The 26273-nt window shown below is 39.3% G+C and overlaps 1 protein-coding gene across 1 annotated transcript in view; it reads left to right on the top strand.

Annotated features, from left to right (window-relative positions):
• POLE4 (DNA polymerase epsilon 4, accessory subunit) overlaps positions 1 to 26273 on the top strand; it is a 73268-nt gene that overhangs the window by 40304 nt on the left and 6691 nt on the right. The window contains exon 4 of the mRNA XM_029232743.1: positions 19064 to 19132. Coding sequence (XP_029088576.1) covers positions 19064 to 19132 — 69 coding nt within the window. The remainder of the gene's footprint in view (positions 1 to 19063; positions 19133 to 26273) is intronic.

Raw genomic sequence — 26273 nt, 5'->3', positions numbered from 1 at the left:
ATATATATATATATATATTCTTTTTCATATTCTTTTCCATTATGGTTATTACAGGATATTGAATATAGTTCCCTGTGCTGTACAGGAGGACCTTGTTGTTTATCTATTTTATGTATGAAATGCTACTCCCCTGCTTTTTTTTTTGGCTGTGCCATGCAGCTTCCAGGATCTTAGTTCCCTGATCAGGGATCAAACCCACGCCCTGGCAGTGAAAGCTCTGAGTCCTAACCCCTGGACCACCAGGGGATTCCCAAAACTCCACCCTTTTAATGTATTAAATTCCATACATGCTGGGATATATGTATTTATGGATTCTCTGTTCTGTTCCATTGACCTATTATGTACCAGTACCAAATTACTTAAGTCTTTTGTCAAAAACTCATATGATGTTTTTTAAACTTTACATTTTGAAATAATTTCAAACTTAAGGTGCAAGACTAATAGAAAAGACTCCCGTATCACCTTCACCTAGATTAATTTTCTCTATTTATCACCCTTTATTATATATATTATTATTATATAATTTTTATTCTGAACTATTTAAGAGTAAATTGCAGACGTGATGCCCCTTAACTCCTAAATACTTCAGTAACTTTTTTCTAAGAACAAGGGCATTCACTTACTTAACCATGAGACAGTGATAAAAACAAGGAAATCTAACCTTGTTACAATCTAATGTAATGTATGGATTTATTCAAATTCTGTCAATTGTCTGCCTCAATAATTGAATTTTCATAATTTTTTTCTTATTGAGATGCAATCCAGGGTCATTCCTTTTATCTAATTTTCATGTCTTTTTTTTTTGGTCTTCTTTAATCTGTATCAGGTCTTTAGGTTTTGTTATTCATGATTTTGACATTTTTAAAGAAAATGGGCCATTACTTTTTTTTTAGAATATAAATTGGGCATGTACAAAATTTTAAAAAGTCACACAGTATAGTATTTGTATCAATATCTGTCAGGGTCCTGGCAGAAAACTAAGGCACTCAAGAAGTTCAAGAGACTTTAGTAAAGGGGCAATTTTCAGAGGTGTGGGTGGGATTAAGATTCACAGCAAGGGACATTGAGAAGCCGTTCCCATTCCTGGGCCGGAAGGAGCAAGGGGAGGGGACATTGCACAAGAGCTGGTGAGAGCTGGAGCTTGGATGAGAAATGAATGCCCTGCCCATAAACACCCGGCAGCTCAGGGAGGTTACCACAATGCAGGAAATCCCTCCCTCCTTCCACACTTTTATCTCTGCAGTGCCTCCCAATGGCTGATTCAACCAGAACCCAGGGACAAAGCAACATCAAGGTCAGCCTCCTGGGGCTCAGAGTAGGACAGAGAAGGATAATGAGCGGATGGGAGAGGGACAGTGTGCATGTAGAGCAGAGAGAATGCCTGGCACATTACTAATAGGCTTATAATGAGAATCAGCCACGCCTTTCCCACTCCTGTCTCAGTCATAATCCTCACAGACAACCATGTTCAGCTATTCTAGTTTTTCTCTTTGCTATTTACTTCCATATTTCTTTTCTTCTCTTTTCTTTTCTTTTCTTTTTTTTCAGGGAAAGGCATTTTGTGTTAAATATAGCAGTGTGTACATGTTGATCCAAAACTCCCAATCTATCCCTCACCTCCACCCTTCCCTTCTGGTAACCATAAGTTTGTTCTCTAAGTCTGTGAGTCTTTTTCTGTTTTGTAAATAAGTTCATTTGTATCATTTTTTATTAGAATCTGCAACAAGTGATATCCTATGATATTTGTCTTTCTCTGTCTGACTTACTTCAATTAGTATGATAATCTCCAGGTCCATCCATGTTGCCACAAATGGCATTATTTCATTCTTTATTTTTATATTTACAATATAGACACTTTGTATATATGTACCACCTGTTCTTTATCCATTCATCTGTCAGTGGACATTTACGTTACTTCCATGTAAACATGGCTATTGCTGCAATGAACAATGGGGTGCATATATCCTTTTGAACCATGTTTCTCTCCAGATATATGCCCAAGAGTGGGATTGCAGGATCATATGGTAGCTCTACTTTTAGTTTTTTAAGGATCCTCACACTGTTCTCCATAGTGGCGGTACCAATTTACATTCCCACGAACAGTGTAGGAGGGTTCTATTTTCTCCACACCCCCTGCAGCATTTATTGTTTGCAGATTTTTTGATGAAGGCCATTCTGACTGGTGTGAGGTGATATCTCATTGTAGTTTTGATTTGCATTTCTCTAATGATTAGTGATGTTGAGCATCTTTTCATGTGCCTCTTGGCCATCTGTATGTCTTCTTTGGAGAAATGTCTCTTGAGTTCTTCTGCCCATTTTTTGATTGGGTTTTTGTTTCTTTGATATTAAGCCACCCGAGCTGTTTGTAAATTTTGGAGACTAATCCCTTGTTAGTAACATTGTTTGCAAATATTTTCTCACATTCTGTGGGTTGTCTTTTGGTTTTGTTTATGGTTTCCTTGGCTGTGCAAAAGCTTTTGAGTTTAATTAGGTCCCATTTGTTTATTTTTGTTTTTATTTCCGTTACTCTAGGAGGTGGATCAAAAAAGGTACTTCTGCGATTTATGTCAAATTGTGTTCTGCCTATGTCTTACACTTAGGTCTTTAATCCATTTTGAGTTTATTTTTGTGTATGGTGTTGAAGAATGTTCTAATTTCATTTTTAACATGTATCTGTCTAGTTTTCCCAGCACTATTTATTGAAGAGACTGTCTTTCCTCCATTGTATAGTCTTGCCTACTTTGTTGTAGATTAATTGGTCATAGGTTCATGGGTTTATCTCTGGGCTTTCTATGCTGTTCACTGATCTATATTTATGTTTTTGTGCCAGTACCATACTATTTTGATGACTGTAGCTTTGTAGTATAGTCTGAAGTCTGGGAGCCTGATTCCTCCAGCTGTTTTTCTTTCTCAAGATTGCTTTGGCTATTCAGGGTCTTTTGTGTTTCCAATAAAGTTTAAGATATATTTGTTCTAGTTCTGTGAAAAAATGCCATTGATAATTTGATAGTGATTGCATTGAATCTGTAGACTGCATTGGATAGTGTAGTCATTTTGACAATATTGATTCTTCTAATCCAAGATCATGGTATATCTTTCCACCTGTTTGTGTCATCTTTGATTTCTTTCATCAGTGTCTTATAGTCTTTGGAGTACAGGTCTTTTGTCTCCTTAGGTAGGTTTATTCTTAGGTATTTTATTTATTTATATATTGATGCAATGGTAAATGGGATTGTTTCTTGAATATCTCTTTCTGATATTTTGTTGTTAGTGTATAGAAATGCAACAAATTTCTGTGTATAAATTTTGTATCCTGCAACTTCACCGTATTCATTAATGAGCTCTAGTAGTTTTCTGGTGGCACCTTTAGGATTTTCTATGTATAATATCATGTCATCTGCAAGCAGTGACAATTTTACTTCTTTCCCATTTTGAATTCCTTTTATTTTTTCCTTCTCTGTTTGCCGTGGCTAGGACTTTGAAAACTATGTTGAATAACAGTGATGAGAGTGGACATCTTTGTCTTGTTCCTTATTTTAGAAGAAATGCTTTCAGATTTTCACTGTTGAGTATGTTGTTAGCTGGAGGTTTGCCATATAAGACCTTCATTATGTTGAGGTAGGTTCCCTCTATTCCCACGTTCTGGAAAGTTTTTATCATAAATAGGTGTTGAATTTTGTCAAAAGCTTTTTCTGCATCTATTGAGATGATCGTATGGTTTTTATTCTTGTTTGTTATGTGGTGTATCACACTGATTGATTTGTGGATATTGAAAAATCCTTGCATCCCTGGGATAAATCCCACTTAATCATGGTGTATGATCCTTTTAATGTATTGTTGGATTTGGATTGCTAGTATTTTTTTTTTTTGAGGATTTTTGCGTCTATGTTCATCAGTGATATTGGCCTGTAATTTTCTTTTTTTGTGGTATCTTTGTCTGGTTTTGGTATCAGGGTGATGGTGCCCTCATAGAATGTGTTTGGAAGTATTCCTCCCTCTGCAAATTTTTGGAATAGATTCAGAAGGATAGGTGTTAACTCTCCTCTAAATGTTTGATAGAATTCACCTGTGAAGCCAACAGGTCCTGGACTTTAGCTTGTTGGGAGTTTTTATATAACAGTTTCAATTTCAGTACTTGTGATTTGTCTGTTTATATTTTCTATTTCTTCTTGGTTCAGTCTTGGGAGATTCTACCTTTCTAAGAATTTGTCCATTTCTTCCAGGTTGTCCATTTTAAAGGCATAGAGTTGCTTGTTGTAGTCTCTCCTGATCCTTTGTATTTCTCTGGTATCAGTTGTATTTTCTCCTTTTTCATTTCTAATTTTATTGATTTGAGCCCTCTCCCTTCTTTTCTTGATGAGTCTGGCTAAAGGTTTGTCAATATTTGTCTTTTCAAATAACCATCTTTTAGTTGTATTGATCTTTTCTATTGTTTTATTCATTTCTATTTCATTTATTTCTACTCTGATCTTTATGATTTCTTTCCTTCTGCTAACTCTGGGTTTTGTTTATTCTTCTTTCTCTAGTTGCTTTAGGTGTAAGTTTAGGTTATTTGTGACTTTTCTTGTTTCCCGAGGTATGATTGTATTGCTATAAACTTCCCTCTTAGAACTGCTTTTGCTGAGTCCTACAGGTTTTGGATCTTTGTACTTTCATTTTCATTTGTCTCTAGGTATTTTTTGATTTCCTCTTTGATTTCTTCAGTGATCCAGTGGTTGTTTAGTAGCATATTGTTTAGCCTCCATGTGTTTGTGGGTTTTTTTTTTTACAGTTTTTTTCTTGTAGTTGATTTCTTTCTTTTTTAAAAATATCTTTATTATTTATTTATTTATTTATTTATTGCTGCATTGGGTCTTCGTTGTTGCACGGGCTTTCTCTAGTTGCAGTGAGTGGGAGCTACTCTTTGTTGTGGTGCGTGGGCTTCTCATTGTGGTGGCTTCTTGTTGTGGAGCATGGGCTCCAGGCATGTGGGGTTCAGTAGTTGTGACATGTGGGCTCAGTAGTTGTGGCTTGCAGGCTCTAGAGCACAGGCTCAATAGCTGTGGCACATGGGCTTAGTTGCTCCACAGCATGTGGGATCTTCCCAGACCAGGGCTTGAACCCGTGTTCCCTGCATTGGCAGGCAGATTCTTATCAACTGTGTCACCAGGGAAGCCCTTGTAGTTGATTTCTAATCTCATAGTGTTGTGGTTGGAAAAGTTGCTTTATATCATTTCAATTTTTTAAAATTTACTGAGGCTCACTTTGTAGCCCAGCATGTGATCAATCCTGGAGAATCTTCCATGTGCACTTGAGAAGAATGTGTATTCTGCTGCTTTGGGATAGAATGCTCTATAAATATCAATTAAGTCCCTCTATCCTAATGTGTCATTTAAAGCCTGTGTTTCCTTGTTGATTTTCCATCTGGTCGATCTGTCCATTGATAAAAGTGGTTGTTAAAGTCCCCGCTATTATTATGTTACTCTCAATTTCTTCCTTTATGGGTGTTATTATTTGCTTTATATATTGAGGTGTTCCTATGTTGTGTGCATATATATTTACAATTGTTATCTTCTTCTTGGATTGATCTCTTGATCATTATGTAGTGTCCTTCTTTCTCTCTTGTAACATGCTTTATTTTAACGTCTATTTTGTCTGAGAGTGTTGCTCAGCAATGTGAGTATTGCTACTCCAGCTTTCTTTTGATTTCCATTTGCATGGAATACCTTTTCCCATCCTGTCACTTTCAGTCTGTATGTGTGTCTAGATCTGAAGTTGGTCTCTTGTAGACAGCATATATATGGGTCTTATTTTCATATCCATTCAGCCAGTCTGTGTTTTGATTGGAGCATTTAATCCATTTATATTTAATGTAATTACCGATATTGCCATTTTGTTAATTTTTTGGGGTTTGTTTTTGTAGGTCTTTTTTATTCCCTTCCTCTTTTATTCTCTTCTCTTTTGATTGATAACTATTTTTAGTGCTGTGCTTGGATTCCTCTTTCTTTTTTGTGTGTATATCTATTGTAGGTTTTTGGTTTGTGTTTACCATGAGGTTTTGATATAGCAGTCTATATATAAACAAGATTGTTTTAAGTTGCTGCTCTTTTAATTTCTAATGCATTTCCAATATCCTGCATTTGTGCTCTCTTCTCACAATTACTGGTTTTGATATAATATTTGTGTGCAGATTATTTCCTACTTTTACTGTATGTTTGCCTTTACTGGTGAACTTTTCCATTAGTAATTTTCCTGTTTCTAGTTGTAACCTTTTCTTCTCCACCTAGAGAAGTTCCTTTAGCATTTGTTGCAAAGCTGGTCTGGTGGTGCTAAATTCTCTTAGCTTTAGCTTGTGTGTAAAGCTTTTGATTTCTCTCTCAAATCTGAATGAGAGCCTTGCTTGGTAGAGTATTCTTGGTTGTAGGTTTTTCCCTTTCATAACTTTAACTATATCATGCCACTCCCTTCAGAGTGCAGAGTTTCTGCTGAGAAATCAGCTTATAACCTTGTGGGAGTTCCCCTGTATGTTATTTGTTACTTTTAATATTTTCTCTTTGTCTTTAATTTTTGTCAGTTTGATTGATATTTGTCTCGATGTGTTCCTCCTTGGGTTTATCCTTCCTGGGACTCTCTTTGCTTCCTGGACTTGGGTGATTGTTACCTTTCCCTTGTTAGGGAATTTTTCAGCTATTATCTTGTCAAAATTTTCTCATGTCTTTTCTCTCTCTCTTCTCCTTCTGGGACCTCTATAATGCAAATGTTGGTGGATTTAATATTGTCCCAGAAGTCTCTTAGGCTGTCTTCATTTCTTTTCATTCTTTTTTCTTTATTCTGTTCCACAACAGTGATTTTCACCATTTTGTCTACCAGCTCACATATCCGTTCTTCTGCCTCACTTATTCTGCTATTGATTCCTTCTAGTGTAGTTTTCATTTCAGTTATTGTATTGTTCATCTCTGTTTGTTCTTATTTCTTCTATGTCTTTGTTAAACATTTCTTCCAACTTCTTCATCCTTGCCTCCATTCTTTTTCCAAGATCTTGGATCATCTTCGCTATCATTATTCTGAATTCTTTTTCTGGTAGGTTGTCTATCTTCACTTCACTTAGTTGTTCTTCTGGGGTTTTATCTTGTTCCTTCATCTGGGACATGTTCCTCTGCCCTCTCATTTTGTCTAACTTTCTGTGATTGTGGTTTCTGTTCCACAGGCTGCAGGATTGTAGTTCTTCTTGCTTTTGCTGTCTTCCCTCTGGTGGATGAGGCTGTCTAAGAGGCTTCTGCAGGCTTCCTGATGGGACAGGCTGGTTCCTGCCTACTGGTGGATGGAGCTGGGTCTTGTCCCTCTGGTGGGCAGGGCTGTGCTCAAGAAGACTTTCAGCAGCTTGTCTGCTGATGGGTGGGTCTGTGTTCTTGCCCTGTTTGTTGCTTGGCCTGAGGCATCCCAGCACTGGAGTCTACAAGCTGTAGGGTGGGGCTAATGGTGGCCTCTGGGAGGGTTCACACCAATGAGTACCCCCCCAGATCTGCCACTGCCCATGTCTTTGTCCCTGCCATGAGCCACAGACGCCCCCTGCCTCTACAGAAGATTCTCCCATACTAGCAGGTAGGCCTGGCCCAGTCTCTTATGAGGTCACTGCTTTTTTCCCTGGGTCCATGTGCACATGCAAGCTTGTGTTTGCCCTCCAAGAGTGGAGTATCTGCTTCCTCCAGCCCTGTGGAATTCCTGCAGTCAAACACCACTGGCCTTCAAAGCCAGATTCTCAAGGTGCTTCTCCTCCCTTTGCTAGACCCCCAGGCTGGGAAGCCTGATGTGGGTCTCAGGACTTTCACTACTTTGGGAGAACTTCTGTGGTATAATTGTTTTCCAGTTTGTGGGTTGCCCACCCAGTGGGTATGGGATTTTATTTTATCTCAGTTGGAGCCCTCCTACCATCTCACTGTGGCTTCTTTGCCTTTGGATGTAGGATATAATTTTTGGTAGGATCCAGCTTTTTTTTCCAGTGGTTGTTTAGCAGTTGGTTGTGATTTTGATGTTTACATAAGTAGGGGTAAGTTCACATTCTTCTACTCCCCCATCTTGAGCTAATCCTCCCCATATTTCTAAACAATAGACTAATACTACCATTTTAAAATTTATCAGTTGACTTCCTTAACCACCCCCATCTTTCACTCCCATCATAGTTATATATTTTTTCTTATTTGTTAAACCAACAGTTAGTGTTTTCTTAACCACCTCTTCCCCTTCTTTCACTCTCATCATAGTTATATATTTTCCTTGTTGTTAAATCAGTGTTTACATTATTAGGATTACGTAAAGATTGTTCCACTGGCAAGCGAAGAGGTTCATGATGATTGGGCCTCCTTTCTTTTTAAATTCCTCATTTTGTCCTGTAGTGAGAAGCACATTGATTTTTCATTTGCCTAGCTTCCTACGAGCTTCTTTCTAAGTTTATCTAAACACTCTAACATTTCTGTACTATGCCTTTCAATAAAAATTTTTATATCCTCTAACATATCTGTTTCTTTTCTTTTATATTCCTCTGTCTGCCTATACCAATCTGGTGTTGTTGGGGCCTAGACCATTACCTGCTGTCATCTGGATATTTCCCTTTGCTGTTGTGATAGGCAGCATTCTAAAGACATTTCCCAAGACTTCAATCCACTGTTTATTCGAGCAAACACCAGTCAGGGTACTATTATGGGGGGAACTTTGCAGATGTTATTAAGGTCACTAATCAGCTGACCTTAAAATAGAGAGACCAGCCTTGTGGGCCCAGTGTAGCCACATGAGCCCTTAAAGCAGAAGAGAGAGACAGAAAGTTGGTTAGAGAGATGTGGCAGGAAAGATGAGGCAGAAGGGGAGGTCGGAGAGTGAAGTGTGAGGACTTGACCTGCTAAGGGTGGTCTAGAAGCCCTGGACTTCTGAATAAACTGTGAGGTAATAAACTTGTGTTGTTTTAAGCCACTAAGTTTGTGGTAATTTGTTATAGCACAAGAGAAAATTAGTATAGCTGTCACCATGGGCTTCACTCTCATCTTTCTTGTATTGGAGTCCACATTTTCTAGATCCTTTTTATTCCTCCTGGAGCATATTCTCTAGTATAGCTGTCCTCAAACATTTTAGTCTTAGGAGTCTTTCACACTCTTAAAAGTTATCAAGGACCCCAAAGGATGTTATATTTGTTAATATTTACCATGTTAGAAATTAGAGCTGAGAGATCTTTAAAATATTCATTAATTCATTTCAAAATAACAATAATAATACACATTATATATTAATATAAATAAAATTCTTTATAAAAATATGGTTTTTTAAAAAAAATTCCTGAGGAGAGAGGCACTGTTTTACATTTTCACAAATCTCTTTAACGTCTGGCTGAATAGAAGACAGCTGGGTGCTCAGACCTGTTGTGATGAATTACTTTAGTTGGAGTGTATGGAGAAAATCTGTTCTCAACACAGGTATGTAGTTGGAAAAACAAAGACCTCAGTGATCCCTGAAATGATCTCAGAGGTCCTTTGGCCACACTTTGAAAACTGCTACTATCGTATATTAACGCATGTATGTGGAATCTAGAGAAATGGTATAGATGATATTATTTGCAAAGCAGAAATAGAGACACTGACGTAGAGAACAAATGTATGGATACCAAGGAGGAAAGGGGAGGGTGGGAGGAATTGGGAGATTGGGATTGACACATACACACTATTGATGCTATGTATAAAATAGACAACTGATGGGAACATAATGTATAACAGGGAACTCTACTTAATGCACTGTGGTGTCCTAAATGGGAGGGGAATCCAAAAGGGAGGGGATATATGTATATATATGGCTGATTCATTTTGCTGTGCAGTAGAAGCTAACATGACATTGTAAAGCAACTATACACAAATAAAAAAAAGAAAAGAAAAAAAAGAGAAAACTGCTACTGTGGTATCTTGCTGCTTAAAGTATGGTGCAGCAGCACCAATATCACAAGGATCTGAATCAGAATGTACAGTTTAATAAGATCCTCAAGTGGTTCCATTGCTCAGGAAAGTTTGAGAGGCAATGTTTAAGGAAAAACCTCAGTCTTTCCTCCTTTTTACCACCCTCACAACACTTCTGACACCAGATGTGTGGGGGTTTTCCCCCACCAAGCAATTCTCTGTGACACCAGCTGGGTGTCCTACAACTTAACTCCATTCTGACACCATCTACCTGAAGATAGTGTCAGATCCCACAGGTTAAGGACCCAGTCCCACACGATGCCATCCCACTTCACATTCCAATCATAAGTCCAGGTTGTTACCAGTGCTTCTGACCTATCAGCTATAAATCTGAGGTTTCCATGACCCCCTCCTCAGATTCGATTAATTTGCTTGAGTGGCTCACAGAGTCCAGGGAAACAAGTTTACCAGTTTATTAATGGGTATGATAAAGGATACAGATGGACATCCAGATGAAGAGATACATAGGGTGAGGTGTGGGAAGATCCTTAGCACAGGAGTTTTGTCCCTGTGGAGCTGGGGATGTGCTCACCAATGTGGAAGCTCTCCAAACCCCATACTATTGGGATTTTTTGGAGGCTTCCTCATACAGGAATGATCAATTATTAATTCCATTTCCAGCCCCTTCCCCCTCTCTGGAAAATGGAGGGGTGGGACTGAAAATTCCAAGCATCTAATCATGGCTTGGTCTTTCTGGTGACCAGCCCCCATCCAGGAGCACACCAAGAGGCACCTTATTAGAACAAATTTCCTATCACCCAGGAAATTCCAAGGGATTTAGGAGCTCTGTTGCAGGAACTGTGGTGAAAGACCAATATTAGAACAAAAGGTGCTCCTAATGCTCTTTTTTTTAATTTTTAAATTTTATTTTATTTATTTTTTATACAGCAGGTTCTTATTAGTCATCAATTTTCTACACATCAGTGTATACATGTCAGTCCCAATCGCCCAATTCATCACACCAACACCCCCACACCCCCACAGCTTTCCACCCTTGGTTTCCATACATTTGTTCTCTACATCTGTGTCTCAATTTCTGCCCTACAAACTGGTTCACCTGTACCATTTTTCTAGGTTCCACATATATGCGTTAATATACAATATTTGTTTTTCTCTTTCTGACTTACTTCACTCTCTATGACAGTCTCTGGATCCATCCACGTCTCAACAAATGACACAATTTCATTCCTTTTTATGGCTGAGTAATATTCCATTATATATATATATACCACATCTTCTTTATCCATTCGTCTGTCAATGGGATTTAGGTTCCTTCCATAACCTGGCTATTGTAAATAGTGCTGCAGTGAACATTGAGGTGCATGTGTCTTTTTGAATTATGGTTTTCTCTGGGTATATGCCCAGTAGTGGGATTGCTGGATCATATGGTAATTCTACTTTTAGTTTTTTAAGGAACCTACATACTGTTCTCCATAGTGGCTGTATCAATTTACATGCCCACCAACAGTGCAAGAGGGTTCCTTTTTCTCCACACCCTCTCCAGCATTTGTTGTTTGTAGATTTTCTGATGAAGCCCATTCTAACTGGTGTGAGGTGATACCTCATTGTAGTTTTGATTTGCATTTCTCTAATAATTAGTGATGTTGAGCAGCTTTTCATGTGCTTCTTGGCCATCTGTATGTCTTCTTTGGAGAAATGTCTATTTAGATCTTCTGCCCATTTTTGGATTGGGTTGTTTATTTCTTTAATATTGAGCTGCATGCGCTGTTTATATATTTAGGAGATTAATCCTTTGTCCAGTGATTCGTTTGCAAATATTTTTACCCATTCTGAGGGGTGTCTTTTGGTCTTGTTTATGGTTTCCTTTACTGTGCTAAAGCTTTGAAGTTTCATTAGGTCCCATTTGTTTATTTTTGTTTTTTATTTCCATTTCTCTAGGAGGTGGATCAAAAAGATGTTGCTGTGATTTATGTCAAAGAGTGTTCCTATGTTTTCCTCTAAGAGTTTTATAGTGTCCAGTCTTATATTTAGGTTTCTAATCCATTTTATTTTTGTGTATGGTGTTATGGAAGCTTCTAATTTCATTCTTTAACATGTAGCTGTCCAGTTTTCCCAGCACCACTTATTGAAGAGACTGTCTTTTCTCCATTGTATACCTTTGCCTCCTTTGTCATAGATTAGTTGACCATAGGTGTGTGGGTTTATCTCTGGGATTTCTATCTTGTTCCATTGATCTATGTTTCTGTTTTTGTGCCAGTACCATATTGTCTTGATTACTGTAGCTTTGTAGTATGGTCTGAATTCAGGGAGTCTTATTCCTCCAGCTCCATTTTTGTCCCTCAAGACTGCTTTGGCTATTTGAGGTCTTTTGTGTCTCCGTACAAATTTTAAGATTTTTTGTTCTAGTTCCCTAAAAAATGCCATTGGTAATTTGATAGGGATTGCATTGAATCTGTAGATTGCTTTGGGTAGCATAATCATTTTCACAATAGTGATTCTTCCAATCTAAGAACATGGTATATCTCTCCATCTGTTGGTATCACCTTTAATTTCTTTCATAAGTGTCTTACAGTTTTCTTCACACAAGTCTTTTGTCTCCCTAGGTAGGTTTATTCCTTGGTATTTTATTCTTTATGTTGCAATGGTAAATGGGAGAGTTTCCTTAATTTCTCTTTCAGATTTTTCATCATTGGTGTATAGGAATGCAAGAGATTTCTGTGCATTAACTTTGTATCCGGCAACTTTACCAAATTCATTGATTAGCTCTAGTAGTTTTCTGGTAGCATCTTTAGGATTCTCTATGTATAGTATCATGTCATCTGCAAACAGTGACAGTTTTACTTCTTCTTTTAAATTTGTATTGCTTTTATTTCTTTTTCTTCTGTGATTGCCGTGGCTAGGACTTCCAAAACTATGTTGAATAATAGTCATGAGAGTGGACATCCTTGTCTTGTTCCTGATCTTAGAGGAATTGATTTCAATTTTTCACCATTGAGAATGATGTTTGCTGTGGGTTAGTCATATATGGCCTTTATTATGTTGAGGTAGGTTCCCTCTATGCCCACTTTCTGAAGAGTTTTGATCATAAATGGGTGTGGAATTTTGTCAAAAGCTTTTTCTGCAACTATTGAGATGATCATGTGGTTTTTATTCTTCAATTTGTTAATATGGTGTATCACATTGATTGATTTGTGTATATTGAAGAATCCTTGCATCTGTGGGATAAATCCCACTTGATCATGGTATGATCCTTTTAATGTGTTGTTGGATTCTATTTGCCAGTATTTTGTTGAGGATGTATGCATCTATATTCATCAGTGATATTAGTCTGTAATTTTCTTTTTTTTTTAGTTTCCTTGTCTGGTTTTGGTATCAGGGTGATGGTGGCCTCGTAGAATGAGTTTGGGAGTGTTTCTTCCTCTGCAATTTTTTGGAAGAGTTTGAGAAGGATGGGTGTTAGCTTTTCTCTAAATGTTTCATAGAATTCACCTGTGAAGCCATCTGGTCCTGGACTTTTGTTTGCTGGAAGATTTTAAATCACAGTTTCAATTTCATTATTTGTGATTTGTCTGTTCATATTTTCTAATTCTTCCTCGTTCAGTCTTGGAAGGTTATACCTTTCTAAGAATTTGTCCATTTCTTCCAGGTTGCCCATTTTATTGGCATAGTGTTGCTTGTAGTAGTATCTTAGGATGCTTTGTATTTCTTCAGTGTCTGTTGTAACTTCTCTTTTTTCGTTTCTAATTTTATTGATTTGAGTCCTTTCCCTCTTTTTCTTGATGAGTCTGGCTAATGGTTTATCAATTTTGTTTATCTTCTCAAAGAACCAGCTTTTAGTTTTATTGATCTTTGCTATTGTTTTCTTTGTTTCTATTTCATTTATTTTTGCTCTGATCTTTATGATTTCTTTCCTTCTGCTAACTTTGGGTTTTTTTTGTTCTTCTTTCATTAGTTCCTTTAGGTGTAAGGTTAGATTGTTTACTTGAGATGTTTCTTGTTTCTTGAGGTAGGCTTGTATAGCTATAAATTTCCCTCTTAGACCTCCTTTTGCTGCATCCCATAGGTTTTGGATCATTGTGTTTTCATTGTCTTTTGTCTCTAGGTGTTTTTTTATTTCCTCTTTGATTTCTTCAGTGATCTCTTGCTAATTTGTTAGCGTATTGTTTAGCCTCGATGTGTTTGTGTTTTTTACCTTTTTTCCCTGTAATTGATTTTTAATCTCATAGCGTTGTGGTCAGCAAAGATGCTGGATATGATTTCAATTTTCTTAAATTTACTGAGGCTTGATTTGTGACCCAAGATGTGATCTATCCTGGAGAATGTTCCATGCACACTTGAGAAGAAAGTGTAATCTGCTGTTTTTGAATGGAATGTTCTATAAATATCAATTAAATCTATCTGGTCTATTGTGTCATTTAAAGCTTCTGTTTCCTTATTTATTTTCATTTTGGATGACTGTCCATTGGTGTAAGTGAGGTGTTAAAGTCCCCCACTATTATTGTGTTACTGTCAATTTCCTCTTTTATAGCTGTTAGCAGTTGCCTTATGTATTGAGGTGCTCCTATGTTGGGTACATATATATTTATAATTGTTATATCTTCTTCTTGGATTGATCCCTTGATCATTATGTAGTGTCCTTCCTTGCCTCTTATAACATTCTTTATTTTAAAGTCTATTTTATCTGATATGAGTATAGCTACTCCAGCTTTCTTTTGATTTCCATTTGCATGGAATATCTTTTTCCATCCCCTCAGTTTCAGTCTGTATGTGTCCCTGGGTCTCACGTGGGTCTCTTGTAGACAGCATGTACATGGGTCTTGTTTTTGTATCCATTCAGGAAGGCTGTGTTTTGGTTGGAGCATGTAATCCATTCACATTTAAGGTAATTATTAATATGTATGCTCCTATGACCATTTTCTTAATTGTTTTGAGTTTGTTTTTTTAGGTCCTTTTCTTCTCTTGTGTTTCACACTTAGAGAAGTTCCTTTAGAATTTGTTGTAGAGCTGGTTTGGTGGTGCTGAATTCTCTTAGCCTTTTCTTGTCTGTAAAGCTTTTGATTTCTCCATCGAATATGAATGAGATCCTTGCTGGGTAGAGTAATCTTGGTTGTACGTTCTTCCATTTCATCACTTTAACTATATCATGCCACTCCCTTCTGGCTTGTTGAGTTTCTGCTGAGAAATTAGCTGTTAGCCTTATGGGAGTTCCCTTGTATGTTATTTGTCATTTTTCCCTTGCCTCTTTCAATAACTTTTCTTTGTCTTTAATTTTTGCCAATTTGATTACTACGTGTCTCGTCATGTTTCTCCTTGGGTTTATCCTGTATGGGACTCGCTGCGCTTCCTGGACTTTGGTGGCTATTTCCTTTCCCATGTTAGGGAAGTTTTCGACTATAATCTCTTCAAATATTTTCTCTGGTCCTTCCTCTCTCTCTTCTCCTTCTGGGACCCCTGTAATGTGAATGTTGTTGTGTTTAATGTTGTCTCAGAGGTCTCTTAGGCTGCCTTCATTTCTTTTCGTTCTTTTTTCTTTATTCTGTTCCGTAGCAGTGAATTCCACCATTCTGTCTTCCAGGTCACTTATCTGTTCTTCTGCACCAGTTATTCTGCTATTGATTCCTTCTAGTGTAGTTTTCATTTCAGTTATTGTATTGTTCATCTCTGTTTGTTTGTTCTTTAGTTCTTCTAGTTCTTTGTTAAACATTTTTTGCATCTTCTCGAGCTTTGCCTCCATTCTTTCTCCGAGGCCCTGGATGATCTTCACTGTCATTATTCTGAATTCTTTTTCTGGAAGGTTGCCTATCTCCATTTCATTTAGTTGTTTTTCTGGGGTTTTATCTTGTTCATTCTTCTGGTTCATAGCCCTCTGCCTTTTCATCTTGTCTATCTTTCTCTGAATGTGGTTTTTGTTCCACAGGCTGCAGGATTGTAGTTCTTCTTGCTTCTGCTGTCTGCCCTCCGGTGGATGAGGCTATGTAAGAGGCTTGTGCAAGTTTCCTGATGGGTGGGACTGGTGGTGGGTAGAGCTGGCTGTTGCTCTGGTGGGCAGAGCTCAGTAAAACTTTAATCTGCTTGACTGCTGATGGGTCAGGCTGGGTTCCCTCCCTGTTGGTAGTTTGGCGTGAGGCAACCCAACACTGGAGCCTACCTGGGCTCTTTGGTTGGGCTAATGGCAGATTCTGGGAAGGCTCACGCAAGGAGTACTTCCCAGAACTTCTGCTGCCAGTGTCCTTGTCCCCACAGTGAGCCACAGCCACCCCCTTCCTCTGCAGGAGACCCTCCAACACTAGCAGATAAGTCTGGTTCAGTCTTCCCTGGGTCACTGCTCCTTCCCCTGGGTCCCGATGCGCACACTACTTTGTGTGTGCCCTCCAAGAGTGGAGTCTCTGTTTCCCCCAGTCCTGTCAAAGTCCTGCAGTCAAATCCCACTAGCCCTCAAAGTCTGATTCTCAAGGAATTCCTCCTCCCTTTGCTGGACCCCCAGGTTTGGAAGCCTGATGTGGGGCTCAGAACCTTCACTGCAGTGGGTGGACTTCTGTGGTATAAGTGTTCTGCAGTCTATGAGTCATCCACCCAGCAGTGCTGGGATTTGATTTTACTGTGATTGTGTCCCTCCTACCAACCCATTGTGACTTCTCCTTTGTCTTTGGATGTGGGGTATCTTTTTTGGTGAGTTCCAGTGTCTTCCTGTCGATGATTGTCCAGCAGCTAGTTGTGATTCTGGTGTTCTCGCAAGAGGGAGTGAGAGCACGTCCTTCTACTCCACCAGCTTGGTTCAGGCTCTGCTCCTAGTGCTCTTAACACTTAGGAAATTCTAAGGGTTTTAAGAGCTCTGTGCCAGGAATGGGGACAAAGACCAAATATACAAATTATTATAAATTACAATATCACATGCACTTACTTCTTCAGAACTGTATGTTCTCTGAGTCATTACATGTCTGAAAATGTCTTTATTCCAGCCACATGTTGACTTGATAGTTTGGCTCGGTACAGGCTAGATGCTAGGTTGAAAGTCATTTTACTTTTCAATTCCTATTTTCCCAGAAAAGAAATCAATTGTATCTGCTGGGATAGTGGGGGATGTTATTTACCTAGGCAGGCTTGGAGAAGGGATGTAGGAGATTTGGATCCCCCTGTAAATAAAATTTCAACTGATGTCTATGTTTTTAGCCCCTTGCCTCATCTTTACCTTCCTTAGAACTTTGTTCCTCTGTGTCCTGAGGTTTTCCAGGGTCTATAGGGGAAAACCCCTCCTCATTCTTATCCCCCTCTACTCCATAAAGCACCCATTTTATAGCTTCCTCTCTTCCTCCCATTCTCTTTGGATTTTTGGTTTATAATTTTATTACTTCACTGTTCTTTTGGTGGTGTTTCAATGGCTGTGTTTGCTCAGAAGTTTGTCAAATGGTTTTAATTACCAGAACAATACAAAATTTTCTGCTCTCTGGTTGGCCTAAAAGAGTTTTCCTAGTCCATCTTTAATTTTTATTTTGTATATGAATTTTATAATCAACTTGCCTAGTCTCCCCCCCTTACATCCCTCCAAAACCCATTGGGATTTTATTGAGATTGTATACTTTTATTGTTTAATTTAGGGAGAATTGACATCTTTAAACTATTAAGTCTTTCAAGAATAGAATATGTTTTTCCATTTATTCAATTATTCTATTATGTTCATCAGTAGAATTTTAAAGTTTACTTTTGACAGATTTTGCCCTTGTCTTGTATTTTATCTCTTTGGTTGCTATTATAAATGAGATCATATTTTCTAATATATTTTGTAATTGTTTGGTGTTTTACTTACCATTGTATCAATGAAGTCTTCTTTGATCTTGAGGTATAAAAATCTCTCTAGTATTTTAAAATGTACTAACTAGATTTTTGTTTAGTTTTAAAAGTAATACATGCCATTATAAAAATGATTAAAAATATAGAAGGGTATACAATGAAAAGTAAATTTCCCTCTCATCCTGGTCCCCCAATTAACCCTCAGAGTTTATCACTGTGGATGATTTCTTGTATAATCCTTCCAGAACTTTTTTTCTTTTTTGCTTATACATGGATATATGTATATGCAATAAGATGTTGAAGTAGTACTCTTTCTTCCTTTTGAGTGAGGCCTAAAGGCCTGCAAAAGTACTGTAGATGCTTTATACTTACACTGGGTCAACTGCCTTTGTAGGTTGTGCTGAGAGACGGTGAGAGAGGATTGGCTGTATTAGCAACCTTCTCCTGGCCAATAGGAGTAGTGGGCGTAGAGGCTGAGAGGTTTCTTCAGAGGGTGTTGTCAGTGTGCTTGGCCAAGTGAGAGGGCTTTAAGTCCGTCTCCCAGAGGGCTGGACCTTGTTACCTGGTATCTGTTGGAAATAAAGATGCATCTGTTTCTGTCTGCAGAAGGTGAAAAGGCTGTTTTGAACTCTCTACCTGGGGGATGAATGAAGAGAGGTGGCTACCTTAGAACTGGGCTGCCTTTTCAGTAGCTGTGTAGCAAAAATGCATGTTTTGAGGGGACCAGATGTGGATTCTCTTGGGTTTGGGAGTAGCTTAGGGTTGCTTTGGGTTTCACCAAGGAAGATTTCCTGGTAGGACCATGAGATCCCAACAGAGTGAATGTGTGGGCCTGAGGAAGACGTTGTCTACAGCTAGATAGAAGACAGCTCCTGGGGTAAGGGAGCCATAACTATCAGTCCTCAGTGCGAGGAGCTTCAAAAAGGGAGGGAAAAAAAGAAAAATCAAATCTTATAATAGGTCTCTGTAAAACATTTGGAAACTCTGCATCTGTCACACTCAGAGAACCAGGCTCCATTACCTCTGCATCAGCCACAGAAGACTACCCTCTCCCTATAGGCCCTCTTCCCCTGCACTCTAACGTGGGGTGGGTGGGCCAGAAACTGCAGCCAGCAAGCGACTGGGGAAGGTGAGTGGGGAAGAGAGAGCAGCCAAATTTGCCCCACCATAGCCCCACCCCCAACAGCACCAACCGGCAGACAGCAGGCCTAGACTGCCAGAGAAGGGAAGTTTGACATTGGATGAGACTGGAGTTTTAGCTATTATACTGGATGGATTGTTAAATTACTAAAATGAGGTTTTTCTTATAACTGAATGTGACTGGGGGCTTTTAAATTATCTAGGAGTGGCTGGAAACTATAGGACCTGCCAGCAATTTCATCTGGAGTGCAGAAAAAGAACAAGTACACGAGGTGAGTTTAAGCAGAAGTGGTGGGAAAAAATGAACTTACTTTTTTCATGGCCCATATTCTACTTGATTATGGCTCCATCCCAAAAAAACCAACCCCCACCCCCCCACCCCAAAACCCAAAAACCTCCACAAATAGGGCCATACTATACCTATTGTTCTGTACCTTGCTTTTTATGTAATAACATATCTTAGAGATGTTTTCTTACAAGCACAATATGTATCTATTTTTTGAGGCTGTTATGTAGTATTACATTGTATGTACAAACCATATTTATTTAAACATTCTTCTATTTTTAAACAATTAGGATTTTTCCAATCCTAATCCCAAATCCTTGTTTCTACATACAATGTGGAAACGAATATCCTTCTTGAGTTTTTTGCTTGCATGTGGGAGAGTATTTATAGAAAACCTTTCTGGAAGTAAGATTGCTAAATTAATGAATATGTAAATCTTAAATTTATGATCCTCCAAAGAAATTTCATCAATTTATATTGCTACCAATAGTTTCTTCATAACCATGAAGGTATTGTGTATCATTGAATCTTTTAATCTTTTCCAGTATGAGAGGTTTAAAAAAATAGTACCTTAGCAATTCATAAATTATGAGATTGAGCATGTTTTCATATGTTGGTAAGTCATTTGTATTTCTTTGTCTATAAATTGCCTATTTATGTCTTTATGGGTTGATTTTAAAAATTGTGTTATTAGCACTATTTTTGAGTGGGAAATCAGCCAGTGAGTGAGAGGGTAGGAAAGGAGAGAGGGAGCTGTACCCAGTGCTGGGAGCGCTAAATGTGGCCGGGAAGATCTATCTTGCTCAGATCTTTAATCTGCCTTCTTTGGGTTTGTGTCTCAATGTCTGGGTTTGAAACTCTCATAGGTTACCTTAGTCTTCCCTCCCCTTCCTACCCTGTCACGAGCACTGTGGGCACATATTGGTCAGCACTATGCAGGTGAGTGATGTTCAGTTACCAAGGGCAGGGGTGCCGTGCTGGTTATCATCCACCTGCACCCTTCTCCATGCTGCCCTGTACCCTGGGAAGCTGACCTGTATGCCCTTACATCAGTTCGCTTCCTTCAGTCTCCACAGGAGATGGGAGGGAGAGAGCAAGAGTCAAGCCAATGGACATTTCCTTTCTCCCTGTGTGATCGCCACAAGTAGCTGTGGCCCTTGACCAAAGGCCTCAGCTTTTGACAGACCTCCTCTCAACTTAGCCTCCTCATCTTCGAGTTCCCTTAATCACACCTCCTTCACCCCTTCAGTCCTAGGGGTGAGATGATGGCTGTTTCTGACTTTGGGCTACCACACGACTCCTTGTGAAGTCCCTACTCCTTGCCTACACTTTTGTAAATAGTCCCTTAGTAAACTGCTCTCAAATTATCCAAAGTTGCATGTGACATCTCAGTTCAGGATGCTGGGGCCTTGACTGATACAGGCATCTCATGCTTAGCTGTATCCAGAGAGTCCTAAATAGGAAGATAATTAAGCAGCACCCAAGGCTGGTTTTAGATCCTTCAGCTACTCTCAAAAGGGGTCACACAGAGTGGTACCAGGGACCAGTCAGCCCCACACTACACCATATTAGAGGGACCCTAAGAGCTGTATTTTGATAATGATGGCACCTAGGACCAGGTGGAGGAAGGATATAGTACCTGAGTAGTGAGATGCTCCTGGATTTACTTTAGCCCCTGGTGACCAACATAATTGAAAAAATTGTATTGGATGGTGCTCTGGGCCAACAGAGGTGGCTCTGTGCTTGAGGAAGAGGTGTCAACAACAGTAGAACTCTGTGATCCATCCCTGGGGCTTGGGTGAAGCTGGCTTCAGTGGGGATCCTAGGAGTGAGGGTGGCAATAACTCTAGGAGGGGCAGGGCATGAGGAAGATGGGATGGATTGGGGGATGGAAGGTGACCAGAATGTCTCAGCTGTAGGAGGACTCTGGGTAATGTTGGATTCAAGTCCAAAGCGTCCCCAAGAGGCTGCCTGTGCCACAGTGCAGGTAGTGGAGCCTGGCTGGGTAGAAATCTGAGAAGATGCTTGGGTCAGGGAAGAAGTTAGGGTTGTAGCCAGTGGTCCAGCCTTTAGTACGTGGCTCACAGCCTGTGGGAGTCCAGGCTGTGAGAGAATTCCTTTCATTGCTGTTCCTGAGAGGCTCCAGGGAATGCTCACATGTCCTCCATATCCTTTCATTCCCACATGCAGCCGTAGCCAATAGCTGCTCTGCTGGTCATTACTTCTCATTACTCTTTTTCCAGGTGACTGTGCTTTCATCATAGTCCAGAAGTGACCTACTTTTTCTCTCCAAAGAACAGCCTAGAGCAGGCTTTACCTGAAGACTTGGTGAGAACAGGTGGTAATTACCATGCAGAAAAGGAAAATTCAAACTGCATGGTAGAGATCATGCCTCCTAGAGTTCCTTTCCGGAGGTTTTTCCCTTCCCCCACTCTGTCTTTAGCTCCTTAGCTGGGCTGCCTTTTACTCTTTAATTAATTAATTAGTTTATTTTTATTGTGGTAAAATGTACATAACATCAAATTTACCATTTTGATCATTTTAAGCGTACAGGTACAATTTAGGTGGCATTAGTTATATCTACTATTTTGTACAACCATCACCACTATCCATTTCCAGAACTTTTTCATCACCTGAACAGAAATTCTATATGCATTGAACAGTGACTTCTCATTTCTCCATCCCTGCCACCTCTGGTGACCTTTATTCCACCTTCTGTAACTGGGTCATCATTTTGCAGGATCCACCTCTGCTGGGTCTCGAGAGAAGAAAGTAACTTCTTCCTCCTTTCTTCAAGGGTAAAATAAAAAGATGAAAATAAAACAAAAAAGAGATACGGCTTAGCACATAAACCAGTATCTTTAATCTCTGAATTATTATGACAAATCTGTTATTTAAGCAGAGAAAACTGGACATAATATAATCATTTTGCGCTAATTACTGGAAGCTACTGTTAGGAAGTGGAATAGTTTAATGCTATACTAAATGGCCACAACTTGTGCTTTGTGAGTTGACCTTATGTCTCTTTTATAATGTTTGGTCTCCTTTCCCTGATTTTTTGCTTCACATTTGCTGTGGACTGATAAACCAGACAGTTAAACTTGTTACTATGTGGTGTAAAATAAGATCAATAAATTCTGAATGAGAGATTGAAGACTAATCCCATAAGTAGAATGCAGTAACTTTAACACCATTATTTTTGTTGTTTGGAGACCTTTATGCACGTATTTTCTCAGACTTTATTTTCACCTATATTCCAAGGAGGTGAGGTTACCAGCTAATCTAGTTCTAGATTCGGGATTTGCACTGTACACTCTAGAAGGGACATGACTATGGTGGAATGGAGGGAGAGCAAAGAAAAGCCCCAAAGGTAGCTCCTGGCTTTGTTGACTCTGTATATTGGGTACAGGATATGATGAACTGTTATGGCCAAAGGGCAGTGTGGCCAACAGATTTAGAAGAGACACTGTGGGCAGATGACCACCCTGACAGACTGGATCCCCAAGCACAGTTCTGTGGGAGTCCTGGGCTGTTTGTTTTGGTGCACTCCTTAGTACTGATGACATATTTAAGATCATTTAAAAATCAAAATGGAGTAACTATGGTTCAGGCATCCAAAATGGAGCCAGGTAGCCATTGTGGATATGGTTTCAGACATGTTTTTGCATCACTGAGAAGTTGAATTTTCTCTAAACTGTATCAAACTCAAGGACACTACCAGACATTTTCAAAACAATACCTGTTAAGCTGCTAGTTACAACCTTGTAGTTTCAAAGTAACCCCAATTCTGTCCTTTGCAACTATGTAATCATTTCAGACCCCAGCCAATCCTTGTTTAACAAGCACCCATACTTCTTGCCAGCTCCAGTCCTAATTCTTGACAAACAACTTATGCAACCTTGTGTTTTTTTGCCTTTATAAACCTCCTCTGTTTTGTAGTTCAGCAGAACATAATTTAAGTGCTTTTTGGATCTCCTGGGCTGCAGTCCTAACAAACCTCAAATAAATGCCTCTTTATTTCAATCAGGTCTCCATTTCTGAAGTTTTGGTTAACAGTACCTAGGCCATCCACCTCTGTTTTTTTTTTTTTTTTTTTTTAATATGTCCCATCTTTTGTCCTGGTCCTTGGTTCCTCACCTGAATCTTCTATTTCTGAGTCATATCTGTTTCTATATATCTCATTACCTTCCTAGTTCATTTTGACTCCAGCCTTCATAATAATGCACAAACAAATCACTGCTTTTGGCTCTGATGTCTTGGCACTTGCTTGGATCTGGTGGGCCTGACTTTCCTGGGCTGGGATAAAATCACATGGGACAGTCAACTGGTATATAAAAAGAGGTATATATCCCACAGGATGGTTGTGTTGTGAAGATCCAGCAAGAAGATTCTCAGAAATGTGGGGGTTAATGAAAAATGGCTGATGTCACACAAACAAGCACTTATTTGTGGTCCCCAATCCAGATTCCCAGTAAGTGGGCAATGGAGCTTTGGTACCATCCTTCCTAATTCTGAGAGAAGAAAACACAAGTCTTTGGGAAGAAAGATACATGTCCTAAGGTGAAAGAGCAGAATCTTTCTTGAGGAGCTCTTTGTCTCTCCTTTAGTCTAATCGGTATTGCCAATTGGCCTTCTAAGACCTTTAAGGAATGGGTGAAGTTGGGTGGGGGGGCAAAGGACTTTTGAATTTCTATTTTTTCTTTTGGCTGCACCACATGGCATGTGGGATCTTAGTTCCCCCACCAGGGATTGAACCCACGCCCCCTGTAGTGGAAGCACGGAGTCTTAACTACTGGACCACCAGGGAAGTCCTGGACTTTTGAATTAGAATTGCATTGTCTGGAAAAGGGGAAGATGTATCTCCAGTATTTACTAGGTAGCTTCCTTTTTAGCCACTTACCCTCCTGTGGGCAAATGCTATCCTATGGACTGGTACATGGTCTTCCTGTGGAGTCCGTAAGCAGATCTGTTAGCTCTGCCACGTGAGGACTTGGCTCAGAGTCACACCACTGCCTTTAGGGCCCAGGTAACAAGGGGACCCTGTTATCATCTACTGCCTACATAATTTCAAATCTAGTCTAGACCAGCACTGTCCAGTAGAACTCTCTACGATGATGAAAAATTTTGTCTGCCACTAAAAGTGTTTTCCTAATACCCTAATCTGGGTTGGGGACTGCAAATGGGTATTTGCTGGTGTAGCTTCATCCATTTTTCAGTAAACCCCATGTTTCTTAGAATCTTTTGGTTAGATCTTGACAACCCAACCATCCCCTGTCCAGCTGGCTATGAGATCAGTGGGCTGATCTGGCTCCTTGCAATGGCTTCCAGCATGCTCCTGGCACTTCTGTTCACAGCCCACATGTGGAACCATTTGCTCTTCCCTCCTTGTACCCCACTTCTTGCCCAGTCCCTTATCTTCCTCAATTTCTAACCATGTTCCATCTTTTTTTTTTTCCTTTGGCTGCATTGGGTCTTTGTTGCTGCACGCAGGCTTTCTTTAGTTGCCGCGAGCAGGGGCTACTCTTCATTGCAGTGCATGGGCTTCTCATTGTGGTGGTTTCTTTTGTTGTGGAGCACGGGCTCTAGGTGCATGGACTTCAGTAGGTACACCACGCAGTCTCAGTAGTTGTGGCGCGCAGTCTCAGTAGTTGTGGCACATGGGCTTAGTTGCTCCGCATCATGTGGGATCTTCCTGGACCAGAGATTGAACCTGTGTCCTCTGCATTGGCAGGCGGATTCTTAACGACTGTGCCACCAGGGAAGTCCCTAACCATGTTCCATCTTGAACTCACTGGCAGGACCTTGGGAAAATTGTACTTCATAATGTGTAAAACAGAAGAGTCTCTAAGGACAAAAACCACTTGCTCTCATGTGTATAAGGTGATTTGCCAGATTCTTCCAGCCCTGTCCTTGGTCTCTGTTAAGCAGAGGTAATAACTAGGATAATAACAATAACACAAATGGAAACAATCCTTCCTGCACTCCTGCTAGAAGAATACAAAGAGATAATACATGTAAAATTACTTTGAAAATTTAGAAATGCTCTAAAATTTAAAGTATCATAGTTATTAAATCCTTGTTTTCCTCTTGGGTGGGCCAACAATAAGTACTGCTCATTTTAGGCATCCCTTTTTGCTTTTTAATTTTCTCTTCCTTATTTCTTCTGGGCCAAGTAGAAGGTAGCTGATTAAAAAGTATCTTGGATTGAATGAGCTTCCCCCTCATGGTCTCCTTCAAAGTGCTTTCCTGTTGTCTTCTTTTATCTGAGTCACATTCAGAAATAGTTGGCTTTCTAGCTGGTTTGAAGAAACCACTTTCAAATTACTTGATAGAATAAAAAAAAATCCAGACTCTGAAAACCCGCAGGGCCTTGTGCATCCTATTGGCCATTTCCTTAAATGACATGAAGGAGGGTATGAATCTGATGACAAGCATGGCTTCAGTGAACAAATCCACCAAATTTGGACAAGTGACAGAGGACCCAGGATACTGAGGGTGATTTTAAAAGTACTCAGGGCTCCAGTAAACACATTTTGGAGGAGGGCATTTTATAGGGATTTTTATACTGAATGTCACCAGAAATGCACTTTAAAAGATAAACAGAATATTATATTTTTAAATATTTTATAGCACAGAGCAAGAATTATTTTAAGTGAGTAGACACTGAGGTGCAGTGTATAAAGAAAGAAAATTCTCCATAACCCATTTATCTTGCTGGACTTAGAAGAGTTGAGTGACAGTTACAAAGGACAGCCCTCTTAGGTATTCAGTTTCCTGTGGTATTTAAATGAGAAAATGTATTTTGGGGAATATTTACACAATAATAATAAAGTGGTGTTCAATTGCAGATGACAAAAACCAGGGTTGATTAAAATATTTTAATATGTGAATTGGATTTGTAAATTTTGTTTAAATATTTTCTGTTCATTATTGACATTAAAGAGGACAGAAGTGAAATCAAGAGGAAGGAAGGCCATCTAGGTGCTGAGATCAGGGCCCCAGAGGTGTCAGGCCATTATATTCCTGGTTGGGTCTTTGCTTTTTTTGCCAGAAATTCAGAGACAGTCTCAGAAAAACCAAGTCCAAAGGAGATTTATGCATATGAGCACTCCATACCCCTGCAAGAG

Source organism: Monodon monoceros, unplaced genomic scaffold, assembly GCF_005190385.1.
Source record: "Monodon monoceros isolate NGI ecotype Baffin Bay Population unplaced genomic scaffold, NGI_Narwhal_1 Super_Scaffold_19, whole genome shotgun sequence".
Lineage (NCBI taxonomy): Eukaryota > Metazoa > Chordata > Mammalia > Artiodactyla > Monodontidae > Monodon > Monodon monoceros.
This window is presented reverse-complemented; position numbering and strand designations above follow the sequence as displayed.